General features: G+C 52.9%; 1 protein-coding gene across 2 annotated transcripts in view; it reads right to left on the reverse strand.

The window, feature by feature from the left end:
- Positions 1 to 7,088: 7,088 nt before the first annotated feature.
- The window catches only part of UBE3B (ubiquitin protein ligase E3B), a 54,149-nt gene continuing 37,628 nt past the window's right edge, over positions 7,089 to 23,609 (reverse strand). For both annotated transcript variants that reach the window (XM_060028226.1, XM_060028225.1), the window contains exons 20-28: positions 19,412 to 19,588; positions 19,176 to 19,286; positions 17,125 to 17,262; positions 16,702 to 16,767; positions 14,800 to 14,858; positions 12,258 to 12,440; positions 11,671 to 11,782; positions 10,148 to 10,240; positions 7,089 to 9,261 (exon numbers count right to left, since the gene is read on the reverse strand). In XM_060028226.1, coding sequence (XP_059884209.1) covers positions 9,070 to 9,261; positions 10,148 to 10,240; positions 11,671 to 11,782; positions 12,258 to 12,440; positions 14,800 to 14,858; positions 16,702 to 16,767; positions 17,125 to 17,262; positions 19,176 to 19,286; positions 19,412 to 19,588 — 1,131 coding nt within the window. In that variant the 3' untranslated portion in view covers positions 7,089 to 9,069. The remainder of the gene's footprint in view (positions 9,262 to 10,147; positions 10,241 to 11,670; positions 11,783 to 12,257; positions 12,441 to 14,799; positions 14,859 to 16,701; positions 16,768 to 17,124; positions 17,263 to 19,175; positions 19,287 to 19,411; positions 19,589 to 23,609) is intronic.

Below are 23,609 nucleotides of genomic sequence, written 5' to 3' on the forward strand. Positions count from 1 at the left end.
TTACACACTGTCAAAACGGGAAGGATTGGCCCCAAAGTCTCTTGCCGCATGACTGCCTCAGACGTGTGTACATCTGTTAACTCCGTAGGAGCTGTAGAGGGAAATCAGGCTGCCGATAGCTCAGAAGCTCGCTGTCCCGTCACAAGGTGTGGGCTCTCCTCAAGGAGAGACATCAGGCGCCTACGTGGAAGCGGAGGAGGTCGGGGTCTGCGGGGGACCGCACCGGGTGGCATCGGGACCCTGGCCTTACCTGGCAGACGGGCTCTCTCAGGCGCTTTGGGATGGGGCATGGAAGGGGATGGAACTTGATTCCTGCAGCCCTCAGGGGTCCGGCTGCAGGACTGGCAGCTGGAGCCAGTTCTAAGCCTGTGGATCTCCACCTGCAGGTGTCAGCGGGGAGAGAGAAACGTTGACTCCACTGTGGTGGGTGGAGTTAGGTACGACCTCTCAGGAGGGCAATCTGGCAATGCCTATCCAAGTCCTGGAAATGTGCGTCCTTCTGACCCAGCAATTCCGTGTCTGAGAATTTCTCGGAAGGAAATAGATTCATCAGTGGAGTCATAGGGTTGTTTTTTTTCTTTTCAGTGCATGCTGCTCATTACAGAGAAAAACTGGAAACAAATGTCCAACAATAGGGAGCTTATTATTAAAGAAGAAATATTTAACAATAAGGGACTGTAGGAAATATCATAAAGCTACTGAAAATGATGGTGCCTATATATTTATTACTAGGCAAAAGTGTTCACAATCTATTAAGTGGGGAAAAAAAAACCCAAATTATAAAATGGTAGGTATAGAATGATCCAAATCCTGTAAAAGAAACATGAGTGTAAATATACCATAGAAAAAAGATGCAAGGATTCATTCTATATGTTAATAATGCTTATCTCTAAATCGTGGGATTACTGGGTGGTTTCTACTTACATTTTTGTTTGGATTTCCTAATTTTTTTTTTACAACATATTTGGGTTAGATTTGACAGAGGCGTACTTGTATAATAAACATGATTGAAAAAGTGTAAAGAAACTTGACAACTGCTTTCCCTGCCTATAAAAAATCATCTACCTCCCTTGGGATGTTTGGAGCCAAGAGAACAGCCCAAGGGGAGGGCGCCCACCAGCAGCCAAAGCCACGGGGCCCCTCCAAAAACTAGAAGGCTGGTGAGTGTGCCCTGCGTTCGTTCTATTGGAGACAGCTGGCTGTTTGGAGTGCAGCCCCTGTGCAGCCTGAATGTGGACGCTTGGCTTCCATTCTAGGACAACAGCTGAGGGAAGAAAAATGATCGCAGCCCCACTAAAGTGCCCCCGGCGGGTAATCACACCAGCTTTTCACAGGATGTTGAGGATGCTGGCATTCTTCTTTGTCCCTCGTTGGCTGCTGCATCTTTAACTTGTACAGAATTTGAGAGTAGACAGTGGACTTTCACATTTAATTATTTTATGTGGATTTTTGTTCTGGATTATCACCCTAACTTTACCTGGACAAACTGGCGCCCCATCGGGTAGAGTAATCAATCCTATGTGCCGTAGTCAGCAAGTGGAAAAACCAGCACTCAACCCGGGTTTCCTAGATCAGAATCCAGCTTCCTTGTCCAACTCTGTTCTGCTGAGACAGGGCTTATCCCAGGGATGGGCAAGAAATGCCAATTCCAACTGATTGGTAGTGGCTGCCTAAAGGGCTGTGGTAAGGAGCCTGAAGCTGGATCCGATGCAGCAGGAAGGAGTTTGGTAATCCATTAGTGATATCTGCCATGGCTTCCTACGGAGGTAATGCAATAAATAATGTGTATTTGACGTTTCTGAATTCCTGGGCCAAATCCCTCGCAGATTTCAAAAGGGTGGGGGCCTCAGAGGTAGGTATGGGTCTTCAGGCTGCCTAAGGGTTCTCCTAACCCTACAGCTCCCCAAGAGAGCAAACCAGCAGGACAGGGATTTCTCAGGGCTTTGAGACGACACACCAGGGTCAGAGATCTTTGAGACCCAAACACTTGTAAGTCTAATTGATCAGTCAGCCCTGATGAGCTCACCAGCAGAATTTAGAATCTGTAATTACATTTCACATTAAAACATGCAAAGTTAAGATTAAAGCCAGTGAAAAGTGGCGTGACACCTCCTGCCCCCAGCCCACCTCCAGCCTCTGCCTCCATCATCCATCCCTCCTCTCACCAGCAAGCGGGTCTCCTAGGGGCAAGGGCTATAGTTCTGGAAGCCGCTTCCTTGGGCTGTTTCCCTCTCAGTTCCCTCTAAGGCTGTTTCCTGCTGTGCTAGGGACCAGGTCCTGCTCCCCTCCCTGCAGTGCTACATTTAGTTAAGGCAAACGCTTTGTTCAGGGGGACATTTTTGGGTCTCCAATTTACAGTGATCTCCAGCTAAAGACCTCTAAGAACACACCCACGCCCGTAGTTGAGCAAAGTCGGATCGACTGTCCTGTTGCAACGAGAGAGCACACAATACAGAGAGCCGCGGGGTGTTTCAGGAACAGGGTGTTAGAAAGGACCTAGAGGATTTGGGCTTGTGTCAGGTCCTCTGGGGAAGGTTCAAGGAAGCAGGGGTAGTTCTATGACGGGGTGTCCTAATAAACCTCTATTAGGAGGGAGGAATGTGTGAGGCTAAAGCTGCAATGGAACACTGGAGGGTCAGACAGGCACAGCCCCCAACCTGTGCGAGGGGCCAGGGGAGTGACAATACGAGGGCGGGGCACCCCTTATCAGGTGCACTCCCAAACCCAACCCTGCCTTTTAGCTCTTTAGCTGGGGACCTGTGCAGCTGTGCAAACTGTCACTTCTGGTTTTACCAGGACTCAGGGAGACTGAGCTCTGGGGTCCTCAGCAAGTCCTTAAAAATGCTGCAGGGCCTTATTTGCAAGGTGGGTGCAATTTTGTCTGTTTCCTTCAGCCCCCAAGAGGGTAGGTGGGACAGGGGACAGCAGCAGACACAGCGGGCTCTGGACAAGGGACAGAACAGCCCCTGGGGCTTCCCTCAAGCTTGGCCCCTTGGCTAGAAGGCTCTCCCACGCCCTCTTGTGCCTGCTCAAACCAGGTAAGGGCTCTGCAGTGTGCAGACCTGGGTTCAAACCTTGGCTCTGCCGTTTACTGATGCTGAGACATCGGACAAGGGGCTTATCATCTCTGAACCTCAGTTTTCCCAGCTGTGAAGTGAGCATCCTAGCAGCACCACGCTGGAGACAAGTGATGCCGTATGTGCTCACACACGTCCTCCTTGGATTAGTTACGCCTCTTCCCCCACCCCATATCGAGCTCTGCAGGGCAGGGTGGTGCCCACATTCTTCTCTCTGTACCTCCAGCACCGAGCCCAGCCCAGAGCATAGTAGGTCCTGGCTATCTATCTGTTAGATGAATGGGCATGAGCCTGAACTCCCTGGCAGTATGGCTTCCTGGGCCAGCTCCTGGCTGGGACACCTGCCAGCTGCCAGGCCCATCTGGCACCATTGTTAACGGTGACCAAACCATCCACGCTGCACAGCAGACTCCATGCGGCCCTGCACTGCCCCACTTGGGTGATGGTCCCTTCCTTGGACAGCGTCCCTGGGTGGGCCACAAGCAGGGTGGGGAGTCAGTGAGGCCAGGCCCAGAGGGAAAGTGAAAGGACCATGGAGCCTGACGTCTGGAATAGGTGTCCAGAGCAGCCCAAACTGTCAAGAGGACAAAGTGTCACTGTGTCTCCCCGACCTGTCTCTTTCTGCCTCTAACTTCAGGCTCCCCGGCCTCCCCTGGAAGCCCCTCCCCTGCAGCCCCCCTGGGTCTGTTTGCACCCCCTAGGCTTTGCCACCTCCAGCGCCCCTCACGGCATGGGGTGTCCTGCACAGACCGTTCCCCTTGGCGGCAGTGCTAGTAGTGGTGGAAGGGGGACCTCCGTGGTCTCACAGACGCAGGGCCAAATCTCGCTTCTGGCACTTCTGAGCTGTGTGGTCTCATGCAAGCGAACCCACCTCTCTGAACCTGTGTCCTCATCTGCAGAACAGACCAGTTACGCTCCCAGGGCCCAGGGTCCCCGGGTGGACTGAACGTGACCACTTGTGCAGAGGGCTGAGCGCAGTGCTGGGCTTGGGCGAAGGCCGAGGGATGGCAGCTACCATCACTATACTTATGGTAGGACGCTCCCACTCCCGTCCTTGGTGATAGATGTGTTCTAATTCCCACCGTCCACCACCTTCACACCTTCCGTCTGGCTGCTGCCTCTGCCCCAAATACCTCCCTTCCCATCTCTGAAGTGGAAACCCTCTAAGTGAAAATGAAAGAACACCTCCTTTACGGCCCCCTCCTGCCTAAACAGATGTGGCCCTTCTTCTTTGACCCCTGCACACTACTTGTTACCATGACGATGCTCTTTAAGGCACGACTCACTATGCCCAGTTCTTGGATAAGAAGAGAGAGGTTGGCGGAGGTGGTCCAAGCTCCTGCAGCCGATGAGTGGCCGGGATGTGCCTGGCACCTGTGTCTGTGACCCCACAGTCCATGTTTCCACCCCAGCTGTTCGTGAGGTTCTCAGGACAGATACCACCATCGCTGGGGTGATTTTACTGATGAGGGAAGAAGGTTCAGGGAGCTGGAAACTTACCCAGGGTCACTCAGCTTTTGATGCCAAGTCCAGGGTCTTAGCCTGATCGCTGGGGCTTAGCGGACGACACTCCAGCCCTTGCTCCTCTGCGTGGTCTGCGGCGCAGTGCCCCAGCCAGACCAGCTGAAGCAGCATCTCCCTGGGGACTCGTGTGCACGTGAGTGTTTTCGACGCTCTGCTTTGGCTTCCTCTGTGGCCCAGCTTCAGTGGGGTGTCTTCTGCTGTCGCTGGGGGGATCCCTGCAGTCTGGCTTCTAGGTGTAGGGTCTGTAAACTGACAGACCCACCCCAGTCCCCCCAAATTTCCAAGAGCTGAGAAAACCACAAAGGGAATGCAGCTGTGAGTCCTGGGTTGGGGAGATGCCTGGCCTGAGTGTGCGGGGAAGCGCAGAGCTCCGCCAGGGCTCGGGCAGAGGAGGACCTGCACCCCTGGGGCTGGGCTGAGCATGGTGGAGCCCAGCTCCTTGGGGTCCTGCGGCCGCTGACTCCGACTCCTCCGTGGCACGGTGAGTGCCACCCGCCTACTTAATGGAAGCCCAGGGAAGCGAGGGGCCTCACCCACAGCCTCCCAGCTGGCGGGAGGCAGAGCTGGAACGCGAACCCAGTTCCAGATGCTCCGAAGCCCTTGCTCTCTCTAGCGTCCTCAGTTAGAGCTGCACTCCACCAGACTCGGGAGTCAGCTGCCACCTGTTAAGCACACGCTTGTAACAAATGTTAACCATCACGATGATTATAATGAGAGGCTGCTTCATTCTGACTCCATGCTCCAAAGGCTGGAGAATACCGTGGATCCCGTCTGGGCCTCAGAGCAGCCCCTTCTCAGCATTACTCAAGTGTCACACTGTGTGGGAGTGTGGCTGTGTGCACATGTGTTGGTTGGGGGATGGGGGGCACAAGCCTGGGAACACCTGGGCCAGGATCCTCTGGCTGACGTGCTCTTGCTTGTGTCCTTTCCTGCTCAGCCCTGCGCCGCAGGCAGTGCAGAGGAGGGCGTGTGCTTCTCCCCACTCTGCAGAAGCTCCACAGAGATCACAGAGGACCCTCCTCCGTGTCATCTCTCTTCATCCTGCTGTGACTGTCGGTAGCACCAGAAGCTACTCTGGAAGCCTGGCCAGAGCCCGACGACCAGGTGCGGGGGCAGCCCGGGTTTCGCAACGTGAAAGGTGAGGAAGGGCAGGAAGAGGGCTGACATCTGAGTGCTGACTCGTGCTGGGTGCACGTCACGCCACTGAGCTCTGGCCACCCCCGTGGTGGCACCAGGACTCCCGGAAATGCACACAACCAGGCTGCCCCATAAGAATTAGAGCAGGAAGTGAGGGACCGGGTTTGCACACGTGCCTCTGTTTCTTGGAAAAGACACAGAATGAACACTTTCCACAGTTCTCCACCAGCTCTTATCAATTTAAGACATTTCCAGGAAATAAGACTTCAGCCTAAGGGGGGCCCTGGGTCTACACGTTAGCCAGGCTTTAGAGACAACCCGCCTGTCTGTACCTCTCACAGTTAGCAGCGTGTATCGGCTACATCAGCAGCACAAACATAGGCTGATGGCTTTGCTGGAGTCAGAAACAGTGCTGACCTGTGTTCCTCCAACTGCGTTCCACCTAAATATTCTTAGGCACCTGCAAGTTCTATCAGTGTATTGAATTGTCCTCATTTTAATAGTAATGGAAAACACTCCACTTGTTTTCCCTAGTTATAAAGACAAACTTTCTGTTTGCAGTACTAACTTGTAATTAAAAGCCAAAATATCACAGGATAAGGCTTTAGTTTTTTAGGTGGGTGTGTCCCACACTGGAGGCCACTGATGGATTTGGGGGACTCTGCAGAATGTTTTTCCTTTGCAGGATATAAATGCTCTGTGGGAGGGAGCCTGGCATATGCGAATTCCTCTTGGGAGCCCAGGTGGCCCAACTGGCAGGCTTTCAAGACCTCTCTCCTGATGCTCAGATCCTCAGGTGCCCCCAGGCCAGGGGAGGCAGCAAGAACTCACGGGAGGAGCTGGAAAGACTGGCAGGGTTGAGATGGGCTTTCTGCTGGGTGTAAACCTGGTCTTGTGTAACAGGAAGAGACAGGGCTGGCGTGTCCTGCAAATGCGACCCTCAGTAATGGAGGAAAGCCGAATACACCCAGATTAGCTGGAAAATCTTACTTTGAGCACTTCTGAATTATCTGGATTTTTTTCAATAAACACCTGTCACCATTTTACGTTACCGTGGAAGGCATGTAATCCAGGGTGGTGGCTGCCTCTGGGAAATGCGTGAGAAGGATGGGGAGCATGCAGGGTGCCTAAGGGGGCTTTAGCTTTACCTGAAAGGTGACACACTGTCCAGCACTGTTGACCCTGGTGAGGCAGTGAGCCTCGGCTGTCTGCTGCATCATCCTCTGTGTCTTCTTCCCGCTGTGGAAGCCTGCACGCCCTTTAAGCCCCAGATGCCCCATCCTGAGCTCTCCAGGCACTCGGTTGCAAAGTGCTCCTTCCCGACATAAAAAGCAGAACAAAGCCACTGTGTGCTGAGTACAAATTTAATAAAGCTTTTGTTGTTTTAATCCGAAGTTATCTATGAAAACAAGCTCCACCCCACAACTTTTCAGAGCCATCAAGAGCCATCGAGGTGTCTGTGAACACCACCTAGAAAAGCACAGACTCAGGGTTTCAGATAGTGCAATACTTCCAGCTGTTGAAGTTAAATGAAATGACAAACTACCCCCCCTCGTCAGAAGAACAAAGTCGATGCTGGTGCTTAGGAACCCACTCTCTCTGCATCCCACACTGGCAGACCCCTAGGAAATAAGAATCAAACCTCTTAGTGCAGGGTGACAATCTTTTAGGCACCAGCATAAATGTACCCACCTGCCCAGAGCACAACACGCACATTTAAAAGGAATTTCCCAAGGAATCAAGTGTTTAAAGATAGTGGCAAGTCCACAGAATTGGAGATTACTGACAAATCTTAATAAGAGTAATAAATTCCTATCTGTCTTTAAATTCCTTGCCGTCTCCCCATCAAGGTAAAACACGTGCTCTGTTTTGTAGAAGCCTGGGGCTCTAACATGGCCAAACGTGAGCCTGGGCAGGATGCCGGCACCTGGCTGAAACCCTCTGCCAGAGGCCATGGAGACAGGTCCTGCCCGCTTTGCCACCAACATGAAGGTTCTTTCTGGAAGGTGTTTTGCTATGTGGAAGAGAGCTGTGAGTCCTCTGCCGGCTCCTGGCCTCTAGTCTGGCTTCAATCTGGCTGGTGGGGATGCACCGGGAGTGTGGTGACGTGGGCGAGGTGGGTGGCTGTCCACACAGAACAATAACATGGCTTCTGCCTCAATTCCCTGGATCTAGAGTACAGTTCTCGTGATAAAGGTGAAGAATGACGGCAGAAGAGTGCAATGGGTTGGAAGAGAAAACAAAGTGAAAAACCCCAAACCAAAAAACCCGGAGGGCCCGTAAGTCTCCTCAGCCTCATGAGCCTCCGTCAGTGCAAAGGGCTCCCGGGTTCCCAGTGCTGAGGAAGGACGGGAAACAAGACCCAAGTTTCTTGGGACTTTTACAATCTACAGAGTAAAGCCACTGCCCAGATGGGACAGGTACCTTCAGCTGGTGTTTGTTCCTCACTAGACGACAAGTGTGGCCAACAAGCAGGGGAAAGGCAGCCGCCCTCCCCAGGAATCAGCAGGCTTCGAGTAACAGCTAGCGCCTTCTGGAAACGGAGCTGCTCTTAAGGAACGACGGGTTTTTTCTCCCAAACCCGGGATGCCAACATGAGTGCCCAAGACGGGAGCAAGCCAGAAGGGGCTCCCTGGCAGCCCGGCTGCTGAGGACCCGGAGCATCTGAGGTGAGAATGGGCAGAGGACCGCCGCCGAGTGGAACTCGTGGCTCTGAGGTGGGAGCAGCACCCTGAGCTTCCAGTGCTCCGTGGTCTCACCAGCAGGCACCTCTGCTGCCCGGGGGCAGGTGGGCCTGGCTATCTGGAGAGAGGCTGCTGCGGACGGGACGGAGGCTGAGACTCTGCAGGGTGCATAGAGGCTTGGCGAGGCCTTACCTGAGTAAAGAGTTTTCAGAAACTGAAGGGACGCATCTCACGTTAGGTCGGCTTCATGCATTCAGGCCCACGCCCTGAAAACCACTCCGGAGCCTTGGTGTTCCTGGGACTTGTTCATGCATGGCTCGCTCAGAAAGTTAAGGAACAGAAACTCACGAAAAGACCAAATTAACAAAAAGAGAAGCCCCACTGCCATCACAGGCCTCGGCTTCAGGCCGCTGTAAAGTAGGAAAGAAGGACCAATGCTGGCGGAATCTGGAGGTTTATTTTCAACACCCCCTTCCTGTTAGTGTCACCTGGAGAGTGCTGGGTAGCTTTGTCACGTGCATCCAAAGTTCTTGAGGCCACAGGGGACGTCTTATGGCTATAGAGAGGGTCTGGGGGCCACCGTGCCCTGGCGCGTCAGTCGTGCTCCCAGGGGAACGCCGCCTCTTGGGGCTGAGGGTGGCTGGGAGCTAGGAGAGCTCGAAGCCCGTGTTCATGCTGATGGCGTAGCGCAGCTTCTCCCGCAGGACGCTCTTCTTGCTGTAGTTGGGCAGCTTGAGCAGGTTGAAGCAGGTGGAGGAGGTGGGCAGGCGGCCACCTGGCTCCCGCTTGCGGATGGTAAAGAAGCCACGCAGGACGCTGCCCAGGGTGTCGCCAGTGTCCTGCAAGCACATCCCACAGCCTCAGGTTGGGGGGCGCCTGGGGAGAGGGCTGGACCGGCCCCCTGCGGAGGACAACCAGCCTGGAGAGGTGGGTGCACAGAAGCAAGCCTGGCTCCTGGGGTCCTGCACGGCGGAAGCCTGCATGAAGCAGCAGTTGGAAACAGGACCTCTGGTTTAACTGCTAACCATCGGTAAACCAACGTGCAAAGAGCCGGAACACTGTAAAAACGTTATGGTAACAAACTCCTTCCTGACCTTGCCAGCGCTGCGGCCTGCGACAGACCGTAACTTGGGGCAGCCTTCCTTAAGTAAGGTGGCTGAGGGTCGTCTAGTGTCACCTAAGAGGAGGGATCAGCGTGAGGGCGGTGGCATCGTGGAAGGCAGCTACACTCAGAGGCCACTGGGTTTTTGTGGGGATGAGAAACTTATAACAACGGCTACCATCTGAGCACCCACTGTGGGTCAGGCTTGTGGCACACAGAACATGATAACCCCTAGGGCGTCCACTCTCCCTCTGCAGAGGAGGGAAAGAGGCCGCGTACCCAGGTGTGCACAGCCGGCAGGTGGAGGAGTTGAAGCCTGAGCTTGTCCAATTCCTGAGCCCACGTTCCAACCCCTCTCCCACACTGCTGCTCAGACCTGTACCAGCAGCTACGAAAAATGCCCCGCAGGTATTCTTCCCTGAGGGAGTAACGAGGAAGGGACCTCCAGGAGAGCTGAGGCCCCAAAGTGGCCCACCTGTGCTCCTGGCCCGAGAACCGCGACACCTCCTCACCCGGCCAAGGAGGCTGGCTGCCCGCCCTGTGGATACGACTGGGCAAGCGCCCCACCCGGTAGGTGCAGCAGACCTCACCAAGAGGGGCCGGCTCTTCCCCAGCAGCGGTACCTGATCATCCGACACTTCCACACAGCGGATGGAGAAGGGAGGCTTGAGGTAGGCAAATCCCAGGAGCGGGGGCCTGGAGCAGCTGGTCACAAACTGCAACACAAAGCAGGGCCGGGAGTCAGAGTGGGCCTGGCTGACGCCGCCCTCAGGGAGAGACCACTCGACAAGAGCACCGGAGAGGGAGGAGCCGGGGGGCCCGCTAAGCGTGTCAGGGGGAGGCCTGAGCTGAGGGCCGAGGCCAGGGGCACGCAGCACACCACCAAGCGTGAGTGCTCGCTCTGCACCTGCCTTGCCGCTCGGCTTCTTCGCCACGCAGAGGATGTGCACGCGGGCCTGCTGGGTTGCCGGGCAGCCCCTGTGAGCTTGGTTCCTAATCTCCTCTCAGCACGCTAACAAAAACCAGGCCTCAGGAGCCAGCGGGGCTGAAGGCAGACCAAGGTACTGGATGCCCCAAATGGGGCCTGTGGGCAGCCAGTCTCGCTTCCTTGCTACACTCTTGGAATTCCTTGCATTTTCCAGATGGTAGCTCCTGTGTCATTTCCCAAAATGACTAGTCCTGCCTGGACAGAGGCATCTACCCACCTGGAAATCCAAGTGCTTAACCTGCACAGGGAAATCCTAAGAAACCGTTTGCTTTCTTTAGTTCAACATTAGCCCAACGCTCTCCCTTCTCCAGGGGATCTAGGGACCTGCTACTTACAACACCAAGCTGTGCTTCAAAACTCTGTGTCAGGCTGAGTGTTTAGGTCTTAAAATAAATATTACCATTTAAACAATGTCATGAATGGTAGTGAGATTCCTGAGACGATCCAAAAAGTTTATGTGTCATGCTTCAGAAACGGTTTTTACAAGAAGTATTGACAAGATATATTACTATCCTAATATCCTGTATTTTCCACCATAAAGAACGCAGCAGCGGATCCTACTTAGAAGCATTTCCACACCGTGCTGTGTCCTCTGTGAACCCGAGCTCAGCTAATCATACCACAGGTGCTGTGTGACTCGACCCGTTTGAAGGGTGAGGAAACAGACGCAGGTGAGTCTATGCCCCTCCCAGTTCAGGCTGATCAGGCCTGCTGCCCGCTGCCAGCCAGAGCTGGTCCAGGGAGGGAGGGGTGGTCAGTCTCCTGGGACAGGAGGAGGATTGGAGGGCAGGGAGAACCTTGGGGCTCTGCTATCACTATATTTAAAGAAAGTACAGTCACATTCTCTCCTGTACAACAGTTCTGTGGCTTCCCCCTGGCTCTGGGGCTGTCTGCAGCCACAGAAAAGGGCAGGCACAGGGCAAGGAACTGCAGGTGTGGTGACAGGCCACCCAGAGACATAAATATGCCTGCTGTGAGGGGCACCGACCACGTGGTTAGGAGAGACCGGCTTTCCTCTTTCTAGGAGAGGGGGGTAAGCAGCTCAACAGGTTGGCAGAGATTGTTATGCCTACAAGAGGCCCTGTTGGAAAAACTGGTTCTCTTGAGAATCAACTTCTGGAATTGGCCCCCTGCACGTATAGATAACATATGAAATACCTTCAGAAACATGGCTCTCTCGTCGGGCGTGAAGTCAGAGGCCAGGATATCCCAGAGCCAGATAATGACCCTGTGACTTCCATGGAAACCACCGTAGTACACTGTGTGCTTCCTGAAAACAATGCAGACAAGGGCTCAACCACACATTCTGATGGGCGCTTACAGACAAAGGCAGGCATGGAAGTTAGACAAGCGGCACAGCAAACTCTGGCCAGCCTGGGTGACGACAAACTTCTGTTAAGCCAGAAGTTCGTGCCTTAGTAACCCCAGGTTCCGGAAGCTCAGTGGGTGGAGCGTTGCATTGTAGGCCCTGTTGTTTCCCAGCAGAAGCTGACAGGAGACCCTGCACCACTGTTTCCTAGGACTTTGGAGAGCCCCACGGGCCTCAAGCTCTGCTTCTGCTTCTCAGTCTCCAGGCAGACAAGGGCTTGAGCTTTTCTTCCAAAGCAACTCACCCAGAGATCAGGGAAGAGGAGTCCATCTGGAGACAGGACCCTGAAAACTCTCCAAAAGGAACCCAAAAAAGGAGCAGCTTGCTTTCTTGGAGGCCTAAGAATTTCAACCTTGCCCCTGCACTCACTCCTTACTTTAAATCTTCCAGATCGATCTCAGCATTGTCCCCGGAGATGAGTCGCTGTAGCTCAGGGGTCGAGAACATCCGGGTCCACTCAGGTTTGATGATGGAACGGAATCCACTAATGAGGGCAGCTGTCTGGTTCTTGATTTGAGTGTGCATTCGAAAGTGGGCCATCAGATGGATGTAGCTAATTCTGTTGCCAACAAGGGAAAACAACGGAAATTAACAGGACAGGGTGGGCAGTTGCTGACGCGCTGAAAGATGAGTCCAGTCAGTTCTGAACCATTTTACAAAAACACAAATAGCACCAGAGCACTTCACCAGAACAACGGCGATGAGGATGACAGCCCTCCTGAACGGCCCACGGTGTGCCACTGTGAAAGCGTTAGTGTCAAGGGCGTCACCTCATGCACTCCTCGGGAAAGCCAGTGGGTCAGACGTTGGGGTAACCTCACTGTCAAGAATCAAAGTGAGGCATCTCCAGCTAAGGAGAGGGCCCTTCTTTGGACAAAGGGACTTTTATTTAACTTCATCCTTTTGGACATAAACCAATTAAGATACTGTTCAGTCCTCCAGAGAAAAACTGTTTCATGTTGAAACTTCAACCAAAACCTTGCTAGACTGGACAAGGAGTCTAGGCCATGAGAAGGTAAGGCTGCGGAAAGTTTTAACCACACGCAGCTGGCTGACGATTAGGCTTAATGAGGAAGTTGGAGCACTAACAATGGTTCCCAGCAGCCGGTCTTCCAGGTCTGCTTTCACCGACACAAGCAGTTCATCTGCAGCTGCACAGCACAGTGCAATGCTTCTGCCCAGGTGAAATCCCTTTTCACAGGCTTGCCAGCATTGCTGATTTCTTAGCAAACCATTTATTCAGATGAAAGAATGTGAGCCCAGCCCAGGTGCAACTCTCAAAATTCCAAATTAGTACAGTCCAAATAAATCTGTTTTACCCCACGATGCTCAGATCTGAGTTACTGACCTGGAAAATATGCCTATTTAAAAAAAGCTTCCAGTGGCAAGCTTGCACACTGATATACTTAAATATGATTTTTTCCTATCACTGCTATTTCTTTCATGTACTCGTTGAAGCAGGTGACTAATACTGTTCCATTTTACCAAAAGAGGGAGGGAGCCTCGGAGACTTTCCCATCGAACACCCAGGAAGTGCAAGCTCAAGTATCTCTGCAGGAGCAGGTCCTGGTGATGTCTTTTAAGAGTCTGCAGGACTGAACGTCCTTGCCCTTACACTGGGGTTTTATGCTAAGAACACGTAAGAGTTAGTGAAATGACTTTCCACGTAGGTTTCCAGGCAGGACAGAAACCTCACTCCAACCCAGGCTGTATCAACCCACCTCCACTGGCTGCTGTACATACGGCTCCTACCATCGTCCCCGTGCCATGCCTGGCAAAACAGGGTCCATCCGAGGGTAACATATCTGATGATGGTGAGATCACTGCTCTCATTTATTAAGGGCCTCCTTTGAGCCAGACATCCTGGAAGGTACTTTACATGCATTCTCATGTGAAATCCTCTGAAGGGATGATTACAGGCACACGGTGGGCAGGCTCAGGGCCCACCCTGCTCTCTGACACCCCCAGGCAGCTTCCACCCACCCTGTGGCCCCTGTACTTTCTGTCACTCTAAGGCCCCGTGGCCAAGAGTCAAAATGGGTGTATTTCAATCATGATGAGAATTGGGTCTGCTCTCCCGACTATTCTGACAGTCTAAATAAAAGCTCCCCGAGTGCGTGGACTGACTGATCCGACCCGAGAGGGACACGATGCTTGGGGACACTGGGCTGTGAGGTGCATCTGATCCAAATGACTCACCGGGTAGGACTAAGCTCTCGCTTGTCACTGAAGAGAGTGATGCTCAGATTAACAGTTCAGATGCTCAGCTGAGCCTAGTGGCAGGAGATTGACAGACTGACAAAAGGGCCAATATCTACCCCTTGAGCCGGGTCCTACCGTTTAATTAGGTGAGTGCAGGGCTGGGTGGAGACATGCATGCAGGGGCTTTGCTTTGAGGGACCATTGATGACAGATTCCTAAAAGCCTGTTATCTGTGACAAGAGCTGCTGGGCCTCAGGGTCTCCCCACGTCCAAGGACCTGCCTGCTGCATCTGACTTCATCACTGTGTCTTCTCAAGAACAGTGTTTTATACAACTGCCACACACCCTCATTCTAAAATGATCAGCCCCTCCAAGGAGTCTTTCCACCTCCGTGCCCTCTGGGTTCAGGACTTCGTGCCCGACCGGCTCAGAACCCATCTGTCTGCATCTAGAACCGTCATTAAATTTCTAGGAACACCACAGCCTGGGTGCCTCTGACCTTAGAAGTGCTACTGCAAATATAAATTGTCAATTCTTATTTTGCAAATCGAATTTAATACGATTTCGGCCTATGAACTGTAACCAGTAAATTCCATTATGATGTTTATGGCCTCTTTCTACTTCAATTTATCTTAATAAATTCTCAAAGTAAGCCCAGAGAGCCAGAATGAAGTCTTTTCAAGTGGTGACCTTAAAAATCTAATTGCCATACTCACTTGTTTTCATTTGTAACAGGAATGGTCTTCCCTCCAGGAATCAGTTCATGGCAAACAAGCTGGGGGAGAGGAAGGGGAACAATTACTCAAGAGAATTCTAATGAGAAAATAAAGCTTCTGAAGATGGAAGGGCCTGATGCCGACATCCATAATAACAACAGAGGAAGATGAGACATGTTTGGGAACAATCATTTTCACAAAAAGCCAGGGCTTAAATATCAACAAGCCGGCCCTGCATGATCAATATGACAGGTTCCTTCCCATCTGATCCTCGTACAAACGTGTGTATTAAGGCCCCGGGGTGTTGTGGAGGGGAACGTGTTAGCAACGAAGAGCACAGGAGGACAGATAAATAAATGCTGGTACAACCATACCTTGGAATACAGTGGCGCTATTAAAAAATATGATGAAAAAGTATATTTCTTGAAAAGGTGGGGGGGAAAGAGCAGATTATATAACAGCAGTCAAGGTATGCAAAAAATTATATATGTGCCCAGGGAGAAAAAACCTAAAAAGGCTCAGGCCACATGTTAACAGTGGCCCTCTCCAGGCACCAGCACTATAGGTGGTTTCCACTTTCACCTTTATGCTTTTATTGTAGCTGAATTTTTGGTTAGAAGTTTGCATTATTTTTATAGTCAGGACAGAAAATTAAGAATGTCGGGAAGAAGTCTCAAAATTAAAGATTAAAGTCTCTGATTAAAGATTCAAAAACGCTATAGAATCAACTGCTTTCCTCAACTTCAAGAAGTCCTGTGGTCGCCTAAAAATCAAAGAATGCATCATTTCAAAGCTAATTTTAATAGAAATTCTACTAACATAATATACTGTAACTCTAGAGACCTGGAAAGGAGTAACGGTGCCCTCTAGTCCCACTGCTATCAACATCTCGGGGCTGACGCCGCAGGATGTTAAAGCTGGATGGCCCTTAGGAATGCCCAGCCAGGTGTTTCCCACAATAGGTTGCAGGGAACTCCTGATCTGTGCACCACCATCTGGAGAATCTCTCTGTGAGGTGGTGTGCCCTCCCTGAAAGAGGAGTTCTGTGACCAAATGAGCTGGGGAAGGTTGAGGTTAACACAACCACAGCAGGTTTCTTTCTCATGGGCTTCTTAGGGCCCTGACGTGCCAGCGTGCTCAGTGGTTCTTCAGGAGGAGGACAGGGCGTGCGGTCTAGAGGGCGTCTGGTGACACTGGTCCCAGCAAGGACTAATTCGGCAAATGGTATTTGTTGAGATAAGGAAAGTGTGGCTCAGGGAGACTGAGTGACCTCGCTGAGGCCCTGGGAAGTCGGCCCTGTACTACGAGCTCCAGAGCGGCCCTAACACCACATGCACACTGGGGCTCATGCGGGGGTCCGGGGATGCAAATGGAGGGACTGGGAGCCCAGCAAGGGAAATCAGGACAGAGAAAGTCCGGGGGAAGCCCCTCTGCTGCCACGACTTCAAGGGTCTTTTTCCCCGGCTCTGCTCTCCATGCCGAGGAGGAGCAAGGACAGGGCTCTGTTAGAGGCACACCCTGTCAGGTGGTTCCTTCCCCATGTCTCAGTCATGATCCTCTGGAACAGCTAATCCTCACCATGGTAACGAAAGGCAGTGTACAAAGTAGGAGTCACAGCTTCCATCAGAAATGACCCCAAAGTGCCCTGGAAGCAGAGCAGGGTCTCGGTGGGAGCTCTCTGGGTGGCGAGCAGGCCAAGGCCAGGTCAGCTGGGAAGGGGAGGGGAGCGCCCTCCCTCCTGGCAGGGTGGCAAAGGGGCTGGGGAGGCAGAGGAGAAGGGTGGACAGACAGACAGACACAGCCCCAGTCTGTGGGTCTCCTGGGGAAAACACCCAGACTAGGGCAGGTCTTAGGAAGCCAAAGTGGGGAGGGGGAACAAGGTTCAGCCAGAGGCCCACCTACCTGACCCATGACATCCTCATCATATGACAGTGTCAGGCCCAAGTCAGCAATGTCCCCATCGTACCGCTAAAGCAACAGAGAAAGGGACAATGTAGGGGCCAAGGAGTGCTACATCCTTGAAGGTTTTAACACTCCCCGCCCATGACATCGGCTTGGGCAGCTACCACTGTGGCTGCCGTACAACTTGAAACAAAGGAAAAGGCCACTCGTCACCTGGAGGAAGGAGGCTGTGAGCATCAGTCCCGGGAGGAAGTGCTCAGGCAGGGACACGAGGCCCTGCAGTGGCTAAGGAGTGTGCCACTTCACCACAGCAGGAAATCCCACTCCACCCCACGACGACGGGGTAGAGCTGAACCCCACGGGGTGTCACTTGGCTGAGTTCACACCGGCACTCAGCTAAGCCATGCCACCTTCCACACTGACCTTAATGGAAGTGAGGTTTTTATAGAACTCGGAATCCAGAGAAGGCAGTTCATCCACAGAGCTGTAGAAGACACTGTGGTGGTGCCCGAGCAGCTGGCTCAGGAAGAAGGATGCAAAGGGCACGTCCACCACAATTCCCTGCCAGAGAGGAGACAGGAGCTGCCACCTGCTGCCCAGCAGCCCGTCTCGGTGATCTCATCCAGGGCGGCTCGGGCTGCAGATGGGGCTCCGAGGGCGCCAATGACATCTCTAGACTTCCTAAATTTTCAATCTGGAGAGCGATACATCCCTACCACCTAAACACAGTCGAGCGCCTCCTGGGGACATTACCACATAGTGGTTAAGGGCCCAGGCTTTGCAGCGGCACAGCTCAGGGATCGCACCTCAGCTCCGCTGCTGCTAGACCACGGGGCATTGGCTTTATCATCTGTAAACGGGGACCAGAAGAGCCTCAGTTTTAAGGGTTAAACGAACAAGGTGGGGGAAGTTTCCAGGAGGAAGGGATAGCTGGGCAGGAGGCCTTTAGTACAAGGCGCACAGGTGCCCTCCAGGGCTGGAACACAGGTCTGTCTGGCCCCAGCACGGGGTGTGAAGGAGGGGGTGAGCGAGAAGGCCAGGGAGGCAAACAGGGCAGATCAGGAAGAGCTCATAAGCCTCCTGGAGTCTGGTTTCTATCCAGAGGGCAGCAGGGAGCCCTGGGAGGGCTCTCCGCACGGGTACTTCCTGTGGGGAGTGGCCTGGAGGCAGGGACACAGCCCGGAAGCCCTTGCACAACGCCAGGAACTTCAGACAGACTGTACTGGGTGGAGAGAGGTGTGCGGGCTGGAGAGACTGAGAAGGGAGAGCCAATCAAACCCCACAACGGGCCTGTCCTGAGGACAAGTGTGAAGTGAGTTAACACAGGCCACTCCTCATCAGGACCCAGGAGGTCCTTATTGCCAGAGAGGGAGGAGACGGAGACTAGGCCCAGGAAGTGGGGGAGGACATTTACAAAGCGAGGAAGTGGTGTTTTTCAGCTGGCCCAGCCTCTCCTGGGTCTCATCACAGCTACACGCTCAAAGGAAAAACACGGCATATGCCCAGGCAGGGCCTCATGGTTTTTTTTTTTGTTTTTTTCGTTTTGTTTTGTTTGTAAAAAAGAGGAATCAACTGAGAAATTGTCTCCATTTTGCAGATGTGGAAACAGAAACACAGAGAATGAGCCCAGGCCACCCAACCAGTCCAGGGCAGGAGGAGGCCTGGAGGGTGCTTGGACTCACATGGGGCACCTGACATCATCACAGCAAGGGCTGAGGCCGTGGACCGGGGCTGTTTACGCAGAGAGAATGATGGACTAGAGAGTATGTTCACCCCACATGACCTCCTCTCTCAGCCTGGCCCGCTATAGCTTCTTTGCCTCTGGAAGGCATCCTGGCCTCCCTGGGCTTTGTGATGGGTGTGACACGAGCACTGCTCAGGTGGCGGCCGCTGGGGGTGAGGCAGGCTGGGGAGGGACTGGTCTCCTGTGGCTCTGGAGTCCACTGTGAGGCCACAGGGACAGGCTGCTGATGAGCTGAAGCTGGAGCGTTACTTCCTTCCTGGGGAGCAGGATCCTCAGGGCAGGGGGTAAAGCGCCACCTGGAAGCAGTCCTGCCAGTTGGTGGGCTCTCAGGGGAGAGGGACCAGGAGCTGGGAGGGCTCGCCCAGAGCCTGCAGAAGGCCACACCACCCCGGCCCCATGACACCGGGAGCAGAAGCTCAGACACCCTTCCTCCTAATAACAGTGAGGATGGCAGCTCCGACTTCCCCCGTGACCAGCTGCCAGCCACCGTGGGAGATGTTTACCTGTATTACCTCATTTACCACCTGCAGCAACCCAATAACGTAGCTCTACTATCCCCGCTTCACTGACAAGAACACGGTTGGTGCTGGTTCCCGTCCCTCTCTCCTCACCTTTATCCTTGTGACAGGCAGTTGCCACTATGTACCTGATCACTTACATGTATACGAAGCCCACAGTACTTAGAACATTTTATTTTCCATTCCTGTTCACTGGTTCTTAACGTGCCTACCTCATACACAGCTTTCCCCAGCATCTTGCCCACAAACTCAAACAGCTGCAGGTAATTCTCATGAATGTAGGACGTGGGCGAAGGGTAGAGTCTCTCGTCCCCACTGGTCGTCTGCAAGGCAAAAGGACGGGTAGGGACAGGGAAGTTAAATGCCTTGCAACAAGCAAGGCCTTCACTTCTCATCTGTCACCTCGAATCTGGCTGCCGTCAACCACGCTCTCGTGCCCTTTAAATACCTTGAACAGGTTGAGCGCTGGGTCAAACACCCTCTTGATGATCTCTTCTAAGAACTCCTTGAAAACACCGTCTTGATCAATCCCTGCCTCGTCCACCCCGAGGTCATTGACAAACTTCACGCGGATGACGCCCTTCATGGCGTGCTGGGAGAGCTGCCGAAGTTGCTCGTAGCCGTCCTGCCAAGGGCAGAATTACCGCCCATTAGGAAGCCAAGGCCCTCTGCATAATTCAGGGCTCCCTCCTCAAAGCTCCCTCTCCTCTGTGGGAAGCATTCCCAGTGTAATTACTAAATGTGTCAGGACGCACGGGTGCATGACGAGAGCCAGCAGTTTTCACCTGCTTCTAGACGACAGCCTGTTAAAAGAAAAACTCATTCTGGGGATGTGACTTTACCACTCTTTGGCAAGGGGAGGCTGCCCTCAGGAGGATGCAGAGCAAGGAGATGGAGAGATCAGACAAGATGAGTCACGACAAGCTCTCGGTCATCAGACAGGACGGAAGACGCTGAGACAAGACGAAAGCTGTAAGATGAAAAATCAGAGGAGCCCCCCACCACTCAACTCCTGGTACCTTTCCCCAGATCATGAAAGGCTGTGAGTCATGCTGGAAAATTCAGGTTATATCCTGAGGGCGCTGGGGAGCCACAGAAGAGTTTAGGCAGAGAGTCACATGGCTGGCTTTTTGTCTTAGGAAGATTTTTCTGTTGGAAGCAAAGCAGAGGGATGGCAGGGAGCAGGGAGATGGGTGCCAGGAGTGCCGCTGGGCCTGGAGGAGGGCAGAAGCGGTGGGAAGAGAGGCCTCAGCACCTCCGGCTTGCGGTCAGCTCCCTTGAGACACGCAGCCACTGGGTATGTCTCGCTGTCCAGAAAGCTAGGACATGACTCTGGAGCTCTCCTGCTAAATCATCGTGCACGGTCTATCTCTTGATTCTGATCTGTCGAGGCCTTCCTGGCTCCAGAGCCTGTCCTCAAATGTATTCCTGGCAGGTGGGTGCTGACGGGCAAGCTGCTTAGGCTTTCATTTCAGAGCAGTGATTATAAAAAACCATGCTTAGAACACGACAGGGCCCAGGGGAGAGTACTTTGGCCCAGCCTGAGAGGCCCCATAACCAGGGTCAAACCGATGTCTTCAGATACTGTCACAGAACAGGTTACACATCAGCTGCCATGTCCTATTGTGGCCACCCCACGTTCCTCCCCTCAGGCACAAGTGCAGTGCTCTCAGATGCTCTGCTGACATCAGACAGGCCATCTCCACAGCACCCACTCACCTGCCAGTCTGGCTCCTTGTCACAAAGCAAATGAGGCCAGTATGGCAAGACCCGTTTTGGGGAACGCTTGCTGCCTTCCTGCCGGTCGTGTTTTCCTTGTGCTCACCTACTGATGCAAAGGCCTGTGCCATGGTGGCTACCCATCTTATTTAGGAGTTAGGTTCCAAAGTTAGTGAGCAGGGAAAAAAACTACCTCTGAAGTCCCCTAAGTCACCTGAAGGAATAAGAACACGGTTTTGAATGCACAATCCTGAAAAGTACTTTTTTATGCACATGAAATATGAAAATCATTAAGTTAGACAAAAAGGAGAGAAAAACAGGGAGTCACCAGGCAGCTGCTGCAGCATTTCAATCATTCTGCCTAAATGTAAGGTAATTATCTTGGCACTGAGTGGGGACGGGGAGAGAATTCTAACATGCCCCTGCCTGCAGGACTTCCTCCATTCTGCTTTAAAATGATGGCTCCCTAACCTTAGCATGTGTTAGGAGGTGTGTCAGAGTCATGCAGATTAAACGAGATGGTCCATGTGAAAGCTCTTAGCAAGTGGTCAAACTCATGGCAGGCGCTCCAGGAATGTTTGCTGGACTCAAATCTCAGTTTTGCTGGGTCAGCCCCACTTTAGCCTCCCCTTGAAACACTGTAGAGAGGAATCTGCTGCCCACCTCTTCTGACATACTTCCTATTGCACCCCACTGCCCTCTCTGGAGAATTCTATATCTGTGCCCCAGGGGAAGGTGAAAGGGGGACTGGGCGTTCCTCTTCTTTTCTGCATCTCAAAGAGCGGATGCACAGAACACTGAAGGGGAATGGGAGAACTGGCTTCCAGGCCCAGCTCTGTCACTGACACCTGAGTGACCTTGAATTCCTCTGGCCTCAGTCCTGCCTTTGACGGGGTGAGGGGAAAGGGATGAGCAAGGGTGTGTCCACAGCTCCTTCTAGTTCTGCAGTGCTGGTGTTCTGGCCCCCGTTCACCCCTGTGAGGAGAGGCCTTCCTGCAGGACTTTGGACCATCACCTGGAAGCCTAATACACAAGCCTCACCTTCAGTACAAACCATAAACAAGGGGACAGAATAAAGGCCCAGGATATCATGGGTCAAACATCGGCTTTTTGATGCCCCCTTGTGTCCTAATCAAGCAAAGGCGACTGGGCTCTCAAGTTCTGATACCCAAACCACTGAATCGTGAGAACTGGGGTAACTGAATCAATGACCCTCTCTCCTTCCTAATTCAGTACGAACACCAGTGATCAATTTCATGACAGGATCTATCCCAATGGAACGTAAAGAGGAAAATGGACTTTGCCTAAAATCTAAGACAGAAATCCCTCCTTTGACGTCCCTGAGGGATGTGTTTAAACAAGCTGGCCCAGGGTAAGCGGGTGTCTGGTAAATCTCCCAGTGACACTTGAGGAGGGTGTCGGGGATTCTGTCACTCTCAGGAGACACCACAGTTTCCACCACCCAGACTCCCCGTTGTGCTGGCCACATGGGAGTGGGTATGACGGACGGTGGGATGGAGGAGTTTAAGAGACAGGAAAGGTGCATCTGGGTCCAACAAAGGAAGTGCTGGAGAAGTGAGTTCCTACAACACAGCTGGGCCTTTTTTCCTTTGAGTCAAAGCAGAGGTTGCAAACTGGTGGCCAGCAGGTTGAATTTGATAGGCAGACAGGTGTTATCTGACCTTCCAGGTACTTTACAAAACCTGACTAGTTCACAACACAAAGGATCTGTGGATTTCACACAAAACCCGAAATTTTGGTCCTTTCTTAACAAGCCGGAGCATTATAGAGCCCAAATCTCCACAAGGCAATACTCAGGTGGCCTCTTTTAGAGGCATGTGCTCTCCACCAGCCCCAACACTGAGGCTGGTTGTCAGTTGTCATTTATCAACTCACTTGTGAGGTCAGTCCAAGGGCTGTGCTTCAAGAAAAACGGGAGCAAGCAGTGGAAGTGGAGAATATTTCTATTCATTTAGCATGCAAACAAAACGCTCCGTGCCGAGACACTGTCAGCGAGCACTACTCATCTCCATGACTGGCAGGGCCCCTGGGGGCACTTATAGTTCTTATCCTTAGTTTTGAGAATGTCAAAATCATCTGTTCACCACCTGCTGCCTTTCCCCGGCAGCTTTCAGTGTCAATCACCAGTGGTCAGAGAACTTAAACAAGTTCTCCAGGAGCGACAAACACAGCACAAATGCCCCGAGGCAGAAACGAAAACGTGTGCGGAGGAAGGGCTGCTGCCAATGCCGTTTGCTGGTGGCTGGCGATGCGGCCCCGGGCTGTCCGGGATCCCCTGACTGTTCTACGCTGCAGAACATGCCGATGAGGAACTGTGGCTGGAGTGTGATGAAAGGCAAGAGAGCAAGCATGGGCATATCAACGAAGCCAAGCCGCTCCTGGGAATGGGGACACGGGACTCAGTCACCATACGCGCACATACGCTGCCCAGTGCCGGAGGAGCGCGTGGCAGGCACGATGCAGACGCTGCAGGTGCGTGCATTTATTATGACAATGTTCAGGGTCTTGTTCCAGCAAAATCAACACATCACGACAACTTCCTGACATACGGAGGACAGTGTCCTGAGGACAGGCACCTATTTCAAAGTCACACAAAGTCGCTGCATGGGAGGAACCCTGGATGCTGGGTTTGGCATAGGTGGGCCACTTCACGTGCAGCTCCTAAGTTTATGTCCAAAAAGAACGTGTAGCTCTGTGATCGATGTATTTCCCAGGATGGCTCAGTAACTTAACACCCGCACTCCAGCCTCCACACTCACAGCTGGGCGGCTGGGCAAAGCGCCTGCCAGGACAGACAGAGTCTGCACAGGTCTAAGCATGTCTGTCCTCATTTCAGAGGCACAGAGTGTTGGCCACTCTCACCTCGTGGGGTAAAGGGAGGGAAATGCTGCGCTGGGGTCTCCAGA

This window comes from Delphinus delphis, chromosome 13, assembly GCF_949987515.2.
Source record: "Delphinus delphis chromosome 13, mDelDel1.2, whole genome shotgun sequence".
Lineage (NCBI taxonomy): Eukaryota > Metazoa > Chordata > Mammalia > Artiodactyla > Delphinidae > Delphinus > Delphinus delphis.